We start from the raw sequence: 15,912 nt of genomic DNA, 5'->3' as shown, positions 1-15,912 counted from the left end.
CCACTGAGCCACGCCCCCAGCCCCTCACTAGGGGATTCTAGGCAGGGGCTTTCCATGCATCCTAAGCCCCCTTTTGAGTATTTTGAGACAAGGTCTCATTGTGTTGTTCAGGTTGCTCTTGAACTTTCAGTCCTCTTTACCCTCCCAAGGGCTGGGATTAGTCATGAAGCCCAACTTCATCTTCAGACTAGACTCTGTGTTATCCGAAGTACTGATTGCATCCAAATGCTAGCCATACCCTGACCTGCTCCTTAAAGCTACACTTTCAGTAGCAATCATCATAGCCACAGCCCAAAACTCCCAGTCTGTGGCTAGCCCCAAATTGCCTATACCCAGTCTTTCTACAGTCGTCACCTAAGACCAACCAAATCTATCCGCATCTCACCTCATCTCCAACCTCCCATAGCATCAACAATGTCTGTCCGTAAGTGTCCCGGACTAGTCTCGGATGCTTCAAACCCAACCTCAATGTCAGCAACCAGCCTCACCTCCTATACCAAAGCCAATGCCATCATCACCCCCACTCCCTCCCACCTCCTTCTCTAGCAGTGACCATTTCACCACGCCACTGTCCTCCCACAGGCCAGCCAGGGAACCGGAGTTGAGCCACTCTGGGCCAGAGCGGCCAGAACACACGGGCCTTCTAATGGGTGGGCCCTCCGGAGGAGGCAGAGGTGGCAGTGGAGGCTTTGGAGATGAGGTGAGTGATGGTCTGGGTGTCCAATGGAACCACCTGCATGGCCAGCCTTGGGGGCTCAGGCTTAGCTGTCCGTTCTGTCCCCAGTGTTGAGGCTGACGACCTCCCAGAGGCAATCTCTGGATCTGGAACTTTGGGCATCATCGGAGGACCGGCTCTGAGCACGCCTCCGCCTCAGCGCACGCCTCCGCCTCCTTCCTTCTCCAGCCTCGGCCCTCCCTTCCTTCCTCTGCCTGCTGGGCAGGGACCCACAGTGGCCAGCGGCCTTGGGGAGGGAAAGAGGGAGGTGGGGGCTGGGAGGGGGCCTTCCTCCAGGGAATGTAACTCTCCCAGGCCCCAGAATAGCTCCTGGACCCAAGCCCGGGGCCCGGCCTGGGACACGGCGCTGGGGGTCGGCAGGCTGGGGCTATTTTTACCTCCTGTCTCCCTTGCTGGGCACTACCCCCCCACCTGATACCCTGCTGTGTAGTCTGACACTGGAGTCCCCAACCCACCCCATTCCTGCCCTCATCCTCAGCCCATCATTTGTGAACACTGGACTCTGAAATAAATGCTGCCTGTCACGTGGACACGTTCCTACCGCCAGGTTCTCTTCTCAGGGAGGAAGATAAAGGGGGAAGGGAGGGTGCAGGCCATTTTCCCCCTTCTATTACTGCTGGCTGGCTGGCTGCCTCCTCACACACCCTCAGGAAAGGTCTGATGTCAAACAGAACAGTAGGAGACAGGCTGGAGAGGGTTAGAGAGCTAGCATGGAACAAGACTCAGCTGGCTGATCCTGGAAAAGAGATGCCCAGGTCCAAGCAGCAGTTTGCTCACTGTGAACCAGAGTCCAGTGTCTGCTTAGGAGCCAGGTCCTGTCCCCTTAAGGAAAAATTCCCAGAGTCCCTAGGGGCTGAAGCTAAGTCTAGAAAATTTTTCTTCCCTTCTTGGAGAAGCCAGGGACTCCCTGGGGAAGAAGGGGTGATAAAGGCAATACAAAAGGAACTTGGGGTAGAACGAAGAAATCGACGGACTTTCTGAGGTCCAAACAAGGACTGGAGAGAAGGATGAAGGCCTGCATGGTGACACGCCTGTCATCTGAGCAATGGAGATACAGATGCAATTGGATAGTAAGTTCGAGGCCAGCCTGGGCTACAGTGTGAGAGCCCATCTCAATAAGTGAAATAAGGAAAGAAGGAACAGGAAGAAAAGCAAACAGACATTAGTAAAATAGAGGGCTGGGGGGATGGCTCAGTCAACAAATTACACGTTGCAAGCATGGAAATGTGAGCTCATCCCCTAGAGCCCCACATATAAAGCTGAAAATAATCCCCTTGCTTGGGAGGCAAGACAGGAGGGTCCCCTGGGGCTTGCTAGTCCAGCCTGGTTGGCAAGTTTCCAGACCAGTAAGAGACCCTGTTTCCAAGCACCCAAATGGCTGGGGCTGAAGAGGTGGCTCAGTGGTTAAGGGTGCTTGCTGCCCTTGCAAAGAACTGGAGTCCTATTCTGCACCGGTGTCAGGCAGTTCACAACCCCTGTAACTTCAGCTCCAGGCTGTCTGGCGCCCTCATCTGGCCTCTGCAGCCACCAGCAGTCACTTGCACATACCCATGCACAGACATAGTTAAAAGTTAAAATAATTTTTCTAAGGTTCATAGTGCCTAAGGAACACCTGAGGCTATCTTCTGGCCTCGACATGCACACACACACACACACACACACATATACACAATCACACACTCATGCACATTCACAAATTAAATTGAATAATTATAAGGACACAAAGTATGCCATTGTTAAAAATTGTTGTTTAAAACGAAAGTTATTTTAAACTTGTGAATTATTTATATCTGGAATGTTCCATTGAACATTTTTGGACGGAGGCTGACTGTGGGTTACTGAAACCACGAGAAGAGGGGAAGGCAAATTGGATTAGGGAGGCCACTTCCAGTGGCCAGACCCCAGGCTTTGTTCAAATCCTCCTACCTCTCTGTCCCTGTCAGCAGAGCTGTCTTGTCCTTGTACTCGTAGCAGAGTTGAAGATGGTGGGCTTGTGTATTAGCTCGCTTGTTTGTGACAGGGTTTCATGGAGCCCAAGCTGGCCTCAAATTCTCCATCCTCCTGCCCCATACTCTAGAACGCTGGGATAAACAAAAGAAGAGGAGATGGCTCAGGGGATGAGGGTTTGAGTCCCCAAGCCAGATGACCTGAGTCATCCCCCAAGTCCACCTAATGGAACGAGAGCCACCTCACAACCTGGCACACACAAGACTAAATGTGGGGGTGGGGGAGTGAAATTTTGATTTAAGTCCAGCTAGGCACGGTTGTTCACATCTGTATTCTTAGTAGAACACCGAGGCAAAGCAGGATTGCTGCAAGATCAAATCCAGCCAAGGGTATGGTGTAAGGAGACCCTGGGGTTGCAGGGAGAGACAAAGTACAGTGATACATACTGGGAATTCAAGCATTTGAGAGTCACAAGTCGTAAGCCCCACCCCCCAGCACTGGGGAGACAGAGGCAGGGGGAGCTCTGTGAGTTCAAGGGCAGCCTACTCTAGAAATAGAGAAATACTATCTGGTGTGTGTGTGTGTGTGTGTGTGTGTGTGTGTGTGTGTGTGTAAATCCTACCCTTACACACACACTAAACAAAATTTAAAAGTTAGATGTATAACTGGAACGTTCAAAGGTAAACTACCTTCAGGCTCCAGGGGACTTAGGGGCTGGAATCCACTTCTATCTCTGAGACAATATCACTGATTAGGGGAAGGGGTCTCAAGTCCTGCTGCCCACAAGAGCAGGGTTGCAGAGCAAATAAGTTACTCAGAACAGGAAGCCTTTGGCTGTGTGCCTAGCAAGCTCTGGCTCCCTCCTGAGTGAAGTGCTACCTCTTGGGCTCCTTGACCCTGGAGGTTGACTTCACAAGTATGAGACCCACCCAGTTCTCTGTCAACAAAGCAAGCTGCTCTTGGGCTGAAGCATGCCTCATAGGCATGAAATCTGGTAGCGTCACACTCCCCTGGCTTCCTTCCTGAGCCTGCCCTACCCACAAAGACCCGCCTAGAGGGAGCCTAGCCCACTTGGTGGCAGTCCAGAAGAGCAGGTGCACAGGGGAAAAAGACGACTCTTCTGGGCTTTTTTTGTTTTTTGTTTTAAAGATTTATTTTATTTATATGAATACACTGTAGCTGTCTTCAGACACACCAGAAGAGGACATAGGATCCCATTACAGATGGTTGTGAGACAACATGCAGTTGCTGGGAATTGAACTCAGGACCTCTATAAGAGCAGTCAATGCTCTTAACCACTAAGCCATCTCTCCAGTTCCCAGACCTCCTCCATCTTTAGCTGGGTCAGAATGAAAGAGCTTTGGAAAGACAGTGATGGGTCTGCCAGGCAGCCATTCGGATAAAAGCTATACCAGTCTGAGCACCTTCGTTTGGTTTCTGGAACCATGATAGAAGGAGAGGATCAACTCCCTAAATTTGTCCTCTGACCTCTATGCATGCTCTGCCACCCCCGCCCCCCAGAAGAAAATAGGGAGAAGGAAGAGGAAAGGGAGGTTATAATCCAGGACTTTTAAGATGGCTCAGCAGGTAAATGTGCTTGCTACCAAGCTGAAACCTGAGATCAATCTCTGGAGACCCACAAAATTGAAGGAGAGAACTGACCCCCACAACCCATTCACATGCTGTGGTACATAGGCCCCTCCCAACCACAAATTAAAAAAAATACGTATATACAGATACAGATTCAAGAGGTTGTAAGCATTCGTTGTTCTTTCCTGTAGAGGACTCAGGCTTGTTTCCCAACACCCATATTGCAGTTCACAACAGTCCCTAACTCCAGAGAATCTGCTGCCCTCTTCTGGCCTCCACGGGCACCAGGAACTCATGGTGCACATCTATCCAGGCAAAATGCTCATATATATAAAAGTAAACCTCAAAAACAAAAAAGTCACTGGGTGTGGTGGCGCATGCCTTTGATCCCAGCACTCGGGAGGCAGAGGCAGGCGGATTTCTGAGTTCGAGGCCAGCCTGGTCTACAGAGTGAGTTCCAGGACAGCCAGGGCTATACAGTGCAACCCTGTCTTGAAAAACCAAAACCAAAACAAGCAAAAAGTCATCAAGGCTCTCAGTATGGTGGTAATCTTAGCACTACAGAGGCAGAGGCAGAGGCAGGCAGATCTCTGTGAGTTCAAGGCCATCCTGGTCTACATAGGAAATGCCAGGCCAGCCAGGGCTACAGAGCTACATAGTAAGACTCTGTATACTAGCTGATTTTATGTATCAACTTGACACAAGTTAGAATCATCAGAGAGGAAGGAGCCTGAGAAAATGTTTCCATAAAATCTGGATTTGATTAGTGATCAATGAGAGAGGGTCCAGCCCACTGTGAGTGGTGCCATTCCTGGTCTGCTGGTCCTGGGTTCTATAAGAAAGCCATCTGGGCAAGCCACAAGGAGGAAGTCAGTAAGCAGCGTCCTCCAGGGCCTCTGCTCCTTCCTGCCTCCAGGGTTTTGCCCTGCTGAATTCATGTCCTGACTTCCTTCAGTGATGGACAGGAATGTGGAAGTGTAAGGCAAGTAAACCTGTAGCTGGTCTTTGCTACTTTGTGGGTTTTTCTTTTTCCCACCCTTTGTTCCACACTATGCCCTGTTTCACCCACTATCACTAGACAGGAGAGAAACGGGGATAGAGGGGGAGAGACAGAGACCCAGATCCCTGAATCTCATCTCTTTCCTTTAGTGTCTTCTTTGAGGACAACTATGACAAACCATGACCAACGACCACGCAGCGCACCTATTGGTCCGCTAGCACTTATTTACCCTCTGTACAGTTTCCAGAATTCCAAACACCACACAGTCGCAGAAACTATACGTGGCTGACAAAAATCACACTTCTGCTAGAGCACGAGGCAAATCACAACCAGCTGCTGCAGACAGTCTGAAGAATTAAAATGAAAACACCTGGGATTAAAATGAAAACATTGTCATAATACTTCTGTGCTTTTTAAAGGAACCAAAATCTCAAACATAAACCCTTTCCTCCCCAAGTTGCTTTTCTTGTCACAGTGTTGCGTTGCAGTTATGGAAAGCCTGACTAAGACACTCTGTCTTGGGGAAAAAAAAAAAAAAAAACACCCAACAAGTTGGGAGCTACAGAGCATTTATTCAGTGTCTGTCATTCATACCGCTAGCCTCATGCCACATTCATTGCAAACCTGAGATATTATCTGGATGTCGTGTGCATAGCTACTAAAAACACCAACAAACCTCACACTGCTCCTTCTCCGGCGGTGGTTTGGAAAGAACCTGTGCCTTAGTTTACTTTTCACACACGGTGACCCTCACGTGGCGATCATGGCTGATTAGAACTGGGTCTGTAGATCACACTGGCTTGGAATTCTGTGAGATCTTTCTGTTTCTGCCACCTGAGTGCTGGGATTACAGTTGTGCAGCCCCAACCCGACCCCCTTCCTGAGATTCTTGTGAGCAACAAAGGAATTTTGAATAGTGTCCATTGTGGACCTGCCTCTTTCCATAGCCCTGACCTTTGGAACCAAGCCATTTTCCCTTCCCATGACTCAGTTCCCCTACCTCCTCCACGGCTTGATCGGGGGATTGTTTGGGAACAGACTTACACGAGGGCCTGGTGGGCAGACGAAGCTAAAACCCTTTATTAACAATGCTGTTAAAGGGATGTGGCAGCAGCTCAGAAAGGAGAGAGCTAGCTCAACTTGGAGTCAGTGCATGCCTACAATCCCAGGATTGTAACCCTCAGCTGGTTAGCCAGGACGACATGAGATGCCATCTCATAAAACAAAACCAAGGTGGGTGGAATGGCTTCAAAGGTTGCCACCAATCTTGGCTTACGTGAGTTGGGGCCCCAGCACCCACTTGCTGCTTACAACTCAAAGCAAGTTGTTGTTTGCCCTTCAGAAGTCGGCACGGCCTGCACACACACAAAATAATCAGCAAGCAAACAAATAGGAGCATTAACAAGAGTGGAGAGCAAGTTGGTCAGAGCCAGGGTCCACTCCTTGGGCCTTGCCACATGGGAGAGGGGCTTCATGTATGTGGCCAGTGGAGAAGGGGCCCTACCCCAGCCCAGGTGGCTCTCTCACAAGAAACCTCCAAATGCCTGGCCCTTGGGGATGATTTGGCTGTCAGGTACTCCAGCAGCGGAGTACCTGTTCCCCTCCCCCATCCCCAACAAGTGGACCTTCTCATTAGCTGCCCTCGGCGGCCCTGGGAATGTGAAAAGGCGGGTGGGGGTGGGGAGGAGTGGAGCGTCTAGGAAGAGACAAAAGGGCCGCCTCAAAACCAGTCACAAAGACCACAGGATTCTGGTGAGATAGAGAAAGTGGGACAAGGACAACCGGAAGGGACTGGTAGGGCCAGAGGACAGACTGACTGGTCCAGCCCCACCCAGCGGGGTTCGGCCTGCTGGGTTGGTTTGTGCTGCCCCCTCGCGGAAGGCTGCGATATAAAAAAAGGATAGTGGGTGGGAGGGACGCAGAGGCCAGATGCAGGGACAGGAATATTAAGAGTGACACAGAAAAAAACTATGAGACAAGGAACAGAAAGTGACAGGGACGCAAAGAAAGATGCACACAGTCAAAGGAATGCAACGAGACACGGGGACTAAGTGACATAGGCACATGGACAGACAAAGAAACACCAGAGCAAAGCCACAGAGAAACATGGGGATGCGGAGGAAGACTCAGAGACAGAGAAAGAGGAGAAATCTGGAAAGAAAAGATGCGGCGATACGAGAACCCAGGGCAGAGATCAGAAAGAAATGGGGTCCACTAAGAAGTGACCCCGACCTACCACAGCAGCAGGACTAGGAGAAAGGCTGGGACAGGGGTGTGGCCTCACCAAGAGGCGGTGCCTCAGGAAGGGAGGCCCTATGAGAGCCCACATACTCAGGCTAACCAGAGGGCAGTGGGGCGTGGTCTGGGCGAGAAGGCATGGCTTCTCCTGGTGGGAGGTGACCGGAAGTTTAGAAGGGGGTGTGACCGCGTCTCATTAGAGTGACCAGTAGGGGGCGCAGTGGGTCTTCCCGGGTTGTGTGGGGGCGTGGCTCCATGTCGAGTGGGCGTGGTCAAATAGCTTAATTCCAGGAGAAGGCGGAGATAGAATCGTGGGGCCAGACAGGTGTGGGACGCGGGATGGGCGGGGTCTTAGCCCTGAGAAGGGCGGAGCCTGAGCCCTAGGATCGCCTTGGCGAAGAGGGGCGGGGCCTGTGACGTAATGAGTCCGGCCCGCTGGAGCTAAGCGAGGGGCCGGGGGGCGCGGATCCTGAGAGCCAGGCGAGGGAAAGCTGGGCCGAACGAACTGATCCGGGGAGCCGTGAGCGGCGGAAGCCGGCCTGGAGCCGGACACTTCAGACCCCTGACTGCCCTCCCAGCCGATCGGTACACGAAGAGTGGTCCCTAGGCACCCCCTGCCCGGGCCCAGTCCCTCCCCGGGCCCCCCATGGCCCGGGCCGCAGTCCTCCCGCCGTCCAGATTGTCACCGACGCTGCCGTTGTTGCCGCTGCTACTGCTCCTGCTTCAGGAAACAGGTGAAAACGCGCGGATGCCTTCGTCAATCCTCAGAAGGGAGGGAACGGGGCATCGTCCCCCCACCTCACTCCCAGCTCCCCGAGGCCCCTTCCCTCGTGCCCCCTTCTAGGTTGGCCCTACTGATCGAGATTCTCTCAACACACCGTGCTCTCTCTCTGAGTCTCCTAACCTCCCTCTCTGCACCTCGCGTAATCACAAGTGTCCATTCTAACCCGGGTTTCTGTCCCCCTCCACCTCTCTCGGCGTGGAAAGGGTTAAATCCTCCCCATCCTGTGCCGATCACTTATCCGGAATCTGGATTTCCGTCTCTGCTCTCCCCCCTCAGGAATGTGGAGAATGTTCCCCCCCACTCACACTAGCTGGAGGGTCGTGATGGTGAGGAGGGACGACACCCTCCCCTTTTTTTTTTCTTTTCCTTCTTGTTGGGTTGGGCATCTGAGGCCCGGGGAGAATTGGGCGCGAGGGGATCCACAGTCGAGGTTCCCAAGACGAGTGTGTGTTGGTGGGGGGAGTGAGTTCAGTCTTTGGGAGCCCTTGGCAAACCAATGGTGAGAGTTGGGGGCACCCAGGGGCAGGAAGGGTGTGAGTCTGGAGTGCAAGCCTCAGGGAGTTTACAGACACTGACCCCTGGGTTCTGTGAAAATTAAGAGGTTCTGCCTCCAGGATCTCAGAAGGCGAGTCTAACCCGGGTCTAGATAGAATTGGAGAAAAGGGGTTCAAACTTGTGGGTCTTGGGTTTAACTGTAGGCAAAGAGCTCTGCTCGCTGGGGTCCAGGTGCAGTTGGGGTCCAGAGGCACTATCTTGGCAGGTTTGGATTTAGCTGTAGGCAATGGAATTTAAAGATCAAGGGACTCTGACCTTTACCCTTCTGCCCCCAAATATAATCAAAGGCTTAAAGACGTAGCCTGAAATTGGGAACTTAGTCGGCTGTGTCCCAGGTAGAGTAAGAGCCCGGTAGGTTTGCAGTTTTCCTCCCCTTCCCCCTTTCCTTGTGAGTGGCAACGTCCCTGGGGAAGTTTTCCGGTATCGCTTTCACCTAGTTTGGGAGGGGCGGGGCGGGGCTGGAGCGCTAAGAGTCCCAACTCCTGGTTTCGGGACCTTATCTCTCCTTTGGTCACGCCTTTGTCCTCGAAGCACTTGGAGAGGTAAATGGGAGGAGCCTCCTCTCTAAGACTCGCTCCCCTTTCCACCCGCCAGCCCTGGAGGGGCCAAGGGGCTCTGCGAGGCCCGGGGGTGGGGGTGGGGGATGGGGTGAGGTGTAAACAGGTGTGCTGACCTCGCCCCGCCCCTAGCAGGTGACCTGGCTGTTTCTTTTTTAACTACACACTCTGGGATGGGGAGCGGGGAGTTTCAGGAGAGTTTGCGCAGAACGGGGATCAGAAGGATCGTGGGGAGAATGCCTGTCACTTTTGGCCTCGGTTTTTCTTTCGTCACCTCCTTTGAGGTCATTGGCCTTGACCTCCCAGGTAGATGAGATCTGTACCTGTCCCTCTGGGTGAATTCTTAGAATCCACCCGTGTGGTACCTCACAGCAGATTCCACAGAACCCCAGAGCAAACCTTGTTCCCCTTCCCAGCCTGCGAACGAGGAAACCGAAAAGGACACTCTCTCCCAAGGTTCCACTCCCGTCCCTTGAAAGCCTTTGAAAGCCAGCAACCCAATAGCCAGACTGGGCAAGCTCCCCAAAGTTCTTCCTATTTCCTAGACCTGTGGTGGCTGTCCCTTCTCTGCTGAATCCCTGGGGGGGAGGGGGGGCTTTCCAGGGCCTGGGCCTTCCCTTCCAACGCTGGGGAGGGGATCTTGGCCTTTCCTAACCCACCCTACTCCTATCTCCACTTCCTCATTCCTTCTCTCTCCCTCTCCTTTTTCTTTCTTCATTTCCCTTTCCATCTCTCCCTTCTCTCTCTTTCTGGGCTCTTTCTCCTCTCTGTTCTGTTCTGTTTGTCCTTCCTTTGCTCTCTCCATCTCTCCCTTGCTTTCCCTACATCTCTTTCCCCTGGCTCTAGCTGCTCAGCCTCCCCGCTTCCTGGCCTCCTCTGGGAATGGGGCTTACACCACCTGGACCTCCCGCTGGAGCCTGAGCCTCCCTCCCCACTCTTCCCTATCTCTCTCTGCTCATCTATGTCATCTAGGCAGCCCCACACAGTGGCGGGGGAGGGGAGAAGAGGGGATGGCAGGCCTGGCTGTCTCTTCTCGTTAGGGAAGGGGAACTGAGCAGAGAAGAAATGGGGGGGGGGGCAAGGGACAGGATGGAGAGCAGGGATATAGGAACAGGAGCCAAGAGAGGGAGGGGACCGGGGAATCAGACCTATGCACGGATGGAGTCATGCAAGGATGGAGTCATGCACAAAGAATGAAGGAAGATTGCAAGGGAGGGCAGAAAGATACCGGAAAGGGGCAGGGGTGCTGGGGTGCTGGGAGGGGTGTAGGCAGGGACACTGGAAGGGCAGAGAGGTTTGGTGACAGGAGAGGAGATCAGAAGACCCCAGCCAGAGGGCTGTGGAGATCCTGTGACTCCAGAGGTCAGAGCACAGGCCAGTCTCAAGGCCAGCCAGCATGTAGGGGCCACAGGGAGTTAAAGACACGGGAGGCACAGGGAGTCTTGCACAAGGGCCAGCTCCCCTGCCCCCGCTGGGATGCTGTTACATTTTTAATGCCCCAGCAATGCTGAGAAACAGAGCAGGAAGGGGGGGAGGAGATGGACCAGGAGAGATGGCCCGCCAGTAAGAAAGTATGTCAGGAGCCTTGCAGAGGTGTGAGTGCTGGATGCCTAGAGACATGGAGACCCAAGGGTCACAGAAACAGAAACCTAAGACAGGAATGGAACACCTGTGACTCCAGCACTCAAAGAAGGCTGAGGAAGGGGGATTGCAGGGAGTTCAAGGTCAGGCTGAGTTACATAGGAAGACCTTGTTTCAAGACAGAGTGGCAGAGTCAGGCCTGTAATCTCAGTGCCAGAGTGGGGGAGGCTGAGGCAGCACACTGTTCACCCCCAGGGCCGCCTTGGCTGGAGAGCGGAAAGACTGGGGGGAAAAAAAGAGATGGGCTGGGCCAGTGGATAGAATGCTCACTTAGCATGCATGACACCCTGGGTTCCAAACTCAGCACCTCCAAAGTCAGGCATGGTGGCACAGGACTGGAATCCAAGCGTGAATTCAGGATTGCATGGCTATGTAGTGAGATTGAGGCCAGGCAGGGTTATCTGAGTCCTTCTCTCGGAAGAAAACAAGGGGAGCAAAGTGCAGTCAGCAGAGTGCTTGCCTAGCATGCATGAAGCCTAGGGTTCAATCCTTCGCACCCAAAAATCACCAGTGGTAGTGTGCACCTGTAATCCTGCAGATGTAAGGTAGAGACCAGAGCTTCAGAAGTTCAAAATCATATTTGGCTCCATAATTAAGATCAGGACAGCCTGGACTACTTAAGACCCTGATTCACACAAAATGTATGTGATTGTGGGGAGTAAGCCTTTAATCCCAGCACTCAGAATGCAGAGGCAGGCAGATCTCTGAGTTCAAAGCCAGTCTGGGCTAATTAGAGAGTTCAGGATAGTAAGTCAGTCTCTCTCTCTCTCTCTCTCTCTCTCTCTCTCTCTCTGGCACTCTAGGGAATGAGAGGCAAGGGGGTCAGGGGGAGAGAAACAGACCCTAGAAATAGGATCTATACACCAGCAGAAGCCAGAATCTCCTGGAATGGGGATTCACACTGAGGTGTCCACCTCAAGACCAAAAGTGGTCTATCCCAGGCCCCAGCCAGGAGAGCCTTTGAGAGCTTCACCCTGATGAGCCTGTCCTTCCATAGGAGAGGTCCTCTGGGAGCTGAGCCCCAGCAGCAGAAGGAGGCTGCGCATCCAAGGGTCCAGAGGGGCCTCGGGAGGCTCACATAGAAATCCAGACACAGCCCAAGCCATGTACCCTGGCAGCTCTGGCTGAGTTCTCACCCCACAGACAGGCTCCGGATGTCCACTGTGGGGGTGGGAACTATGATTAATGTAATTAATTAATTACCCAGGTGGCTGAGGCAGCAGCTGATGCTGGTCCTCAAGGCCCTCTGGCCTTGAAGGGTTTGCTCCAGCCCTGCCCCACCCTGATATGGTGGGGGCTAGGACACAGCTTGTTTTATAGGTGTGCAGGGGCCAGCTGGGACTGGAGGAGCCAGCCAGGCCGGAAATCTAAGAAACTAGGCTTCCAGACCCTCCTCCAGCCTCCTCCCTCAGACTATTATCCCCCCAGGTCTTACCCTCCCATGTCTTTCCTCAAACTGGGCTTTACCTACGCCAGAGGCAGTCTCTACGCTGGCCTGTAGGAAGCCTGTTAGTCCATTCCCCAGGGGAGGAGGAAGTGTGTTTGAAGACCCAGCTGACATCTCTATAGAGCTGTCACCAGTCAGAGGCAGAGAAGCAAGTGTTCCCACTGGCCATTCTCTGGCCACTGTCTCTGGGCGTGGTGTTGGCTGTCCGTGTCTGTCCCTGCAAGGTCACCACAGATACTTGCTGAGAAGCCTGCAGGAAATGTGTTTCTAGCACAAGGCCACGCATCTTCCCGGCTTCACGACTTCATCTCCCCTGCTTCCCCATCCGACACCCAGAATCCCTGGATCCCCCTCACCACATAGACTTCAAACGCCACAAGTCATTATGCATCTGTCTTCCTCCCCAAACCCAGTGTCCTGCTCCCATTCCCACTTGGGAGAAAACTTCCATCTAGTTCAGCTGTTCTCAACCTGTTTCCGATGATCTTAGGAAGCTCCAACCATAAGTTTATTTCATTGCTCCGTCATGATCATAAGGCCATTAGAAATACGTGTTTTTCATTGTCATGACCCACAGGGTCAGGAACATCGAATCATATACCTCCCCATCAATACAGCCCTTACCCTGATTCAGAGGCTTTATTTATTTATTTACTTACTTACTTACTCATCATTTTGGTTTTTCAAGATAATGTTTCTCTGTGAAGACCAGGCTGGCCTTGAACTCAGTTTCGCCCGCCTCTACCTCCCAAGTGCTGAGATTAAAGACCTGCCCCATCACCGCTTGGCACCAGAGGACTTTTCTTGGCTCTCACTGACCTTTTCAAACTTTATCCTGTTCCTTCCCCTTGTTTACAACTCCCCGTGGCTCCCAGTACCCTCACAGAAAAGCCTACACACTCCAGTTCAGCTGCTGCTTGTGCTGTGGGAAGATGGTGTTCATAGGCTGGCATAGGCCAGACTCTTCCTGCACCAGCCTCCCCATGCTGGGGTTAAAAGGTATGTACCCCCCCATACTTGGAAGCGCAGCACTTTTTGGTTGCCCATCATTCATTCATTCACTCACTCATTCATTCAGTACATTTACAGAGCACCTTCAGAATACTAGACACTGTTCTAGGCTCCGGAATATAGCAATGAATGAATCAGAGCTCTTTCCCTGTGGCTCTGCTGGGGAGATAGGTGGTTGGTTGGTTCTGTGCTGGAGGGAGCAAGTTAAGAATCCTTCTTATCATTATGGTGACCAGATCCTGCCATCACTAGATAAGGAGGAAGCCAGGCTGACCTGCTACAACCCATGCAAAGGCCCCAGAGGCCAGAAGATCAGAGAAGAGAGGTTAGGATACTGAGGGGCTGGGCATGGACATGAAGGGTTCTGAGTGAGAAGAGAGCTACTGAAGGCCCCAAGCAGAGAAGAGGGCTAGCAGCTACCGAAGTTTCTCTCTGGCTGTGTGTGGAGACAAAGCCGGAGAAGTAGGTACCTAGGAGGTGACCCAAGCAGGAAAGGCTGGTGACTTAAGCCCGAGTCGAGACCCTGAGGGAGAACACATAGTCTGACTGGAGATAAATCTTAGAGATTGAGCCTAAAAGGATGAGCTTCCTGAGGCTTCTACGCCAGGAGAGGGGAGAGAACACATCAGACTTCCGTGCTGACCTGTTACTAAGGGTTTAGAGGGGCCTTTAAAATGGACTAGTGCTCAGGAGGCAAAGGCAGCCTGTGAGTTCGAGGCAAGCCTGGTCTACAGAGTGAGTTCCAGGACAGTTAGAGCTACACAGAAAAACTCTTGTCTTGAAAAACCAAAACAAACAAAAAAGCACTACTCAACCAGGCGTGGTGGCGCTCGCCTTTAATCCCAGCACTCGGGAGGCAGAGGCAGGCGGATTTCTGAGTTCGAGGCCAGCCTGGTCTACAAAGTGAGTTCCAGGACAGCCAGGGCTATACAGAGAAACCCTGTCTCGAAAAAACCAAAAAAAACAAACAAACAAAAAAAAAAAAACAAAAAAAAAAAGCACTACTCTTGGTGTGTGTGTGGGGTGGGGGTGGGGGTGGCAGGCGATTGGTACAACTATGTGACCCAAGTATCTTGAGTATCTTGGGTTCCACGGTTGGCTGAGACTATGTAGTCAGACCCCATCTTAGAAAAACAAATAAAACAGCAGCCAGGGAGATGGCCAGGCGGGTGAAGGTGCTTGCTGCCAAACTCGACCGCCTGAGTTCTGTCTCCAAGACCCACACAGTGGAAAGAAGAGAGCCAACCTCACACCTGTGCGTTGGCACCCCCCACCCCTGCCCGACACATATGTAAATGTAGTAATTAAACAAAACAAACAAACATAAACCACAGTTCATCTCACGCTGAACATCCCTTCTTGTATTCAGAATTAGAGACTTAGTCTGGAGGTCTTGGGGCTGTGAGATTCTTGTCATTTGTATGTTTTCATTTATGAAGGGTGTCCCTGGATAATGAAGGTTAACCTGGAATTCTCTGGCCCCAAATTCATGATCCTTATGCCTCTGTCTCCTTAGTTTTGGAATTATGACTGAAGGCTACTGAGCCTGGTTCACTGATACCTCTTGTTATTTTACCGTGTGTGTGTGTGTGTGTGTGTGTGTGTGTGTGTGTGTGTGTGTGATAATACAAGAGGACAACGTTCAGGAGTCTGTTCTCCCTATCCACTACGCGGGATCTCAGAGATTAAAATCCGGTTATCATTCTTGGCTGCAATCACCTTTACCCGCAGTGCCATTTCACCAACCCGCCCCCCCCCACACACACACACCTTTTCAAGCCCATTTTTCTGTCCTTGATGTCCTTTTGCCTAGCTCCAAGACCTGTTCTAATTCACATTTGCAAAACTGTGTAATCCCAGCTCTTCTGGATAGTGAGACAGGAGGATTGATGTGAATTCAAGGCCAACTGAAGCCAAACATTGAGACCCTGTCTAAATAAACAAAATAAAACCCAGGCGGAAGCAAAGGCAAGCCCTGCCAGATGTGGCCTGTGGGGACAGGCACTGACCCTGTGACCCGGCCTGCAAAGAGTGTCAGATCTTTTATTGGAATTGTTCCAGGAGAACCTGCAGGGTGACTTAAATGTCTCCATTTTACACATGGAAGAACTTGGGCTTGAAAAGGTCACCCAGCCCAGAAGCAGCAAGCAGCAGGAAGCTCTCATCTCTCTGTGTTGCAATTTGAAAAAGTTCTCCTGCTCCTGCTGCTCCTTTGTGGTAGGGCTGGGATCCAAAGCTCTCCACGTGGTACACAAGCGCTCTACAACTGAGCCACGCCCCCAGCCCCTCACTGGGGGATTCTAGGCAGGGGCTATACCACTGAGCCACGCCCCCAGCCCCTCACTGGGGGATTCTAGGCAGGGGCTATACCACTGAGCCACGCCCCCAGCCCCTCACTGGGGGATT

General features: G+C 52.2%; 2 protein-coding genes across 3 annotated transcripts in view; both read left to right on the top strand.

Annotated features, from left to right (window-relative positions):
- The window catches only part of Bcam (basal cell adhesion molecule (Lutheran blood group)), a 14,991-nt gene extending 13,725 nt beyond the window's left edge, over positions 1-1,266 (top strand). The window contains exons 14-15 of the mRNA XM_021167019.2: positions 583-700; positions 785-1,266. Coding sequence (XP_021022678.1) covers positions 583-700; positions 785-790 — 124 coding nt within the window. The 3' untranslated portion in view covers positions 791-1,266. The remainder of the gene's footprint in view (positions 1-582; positions 701-784) is intronic.
- A 6,620-nt stretch (positions 1,267-7,886) lies between these two features.
- Nectin2 (nectin cell adhesion molecule 2) overlaps positions 7,887-15,912 on the top strand; it is a 32,980-nt gene continuing 24,954 nt past the window's right edge. For both annotated transcript variants that reach the window (XM_021166282.1, XM_021166283.1), the window contains exon 1: positions 7,887-8,245. In XM_021166282.1, coding sequence (XP_021021941.1) covers positions 8,158-8,245 — 88 coding nt within the window. In that variant the 5' untranslated portion in view covers positions 7,887-8,157. The remainder of the gene's footprint in view (positions 8,246-15,912) is intronic.

The sequence above is a fragment of the Mus caroli genome, chromosome 7 (genome assembly GCF_900094665.2).
Source record: "Mus caroli chromosome 7, CAROLI_EIJ_v1.1, whole genome shotgun sequence".
Taxonomy (NCBI): Eukaryota; Metazoa; Chordata; class Mammalia; order Rodentia; family Muridae; genus Mus; species Mus caroli.
This window is presented reverse-complemented; position numbering and strand designations above follow the sequence as displayed.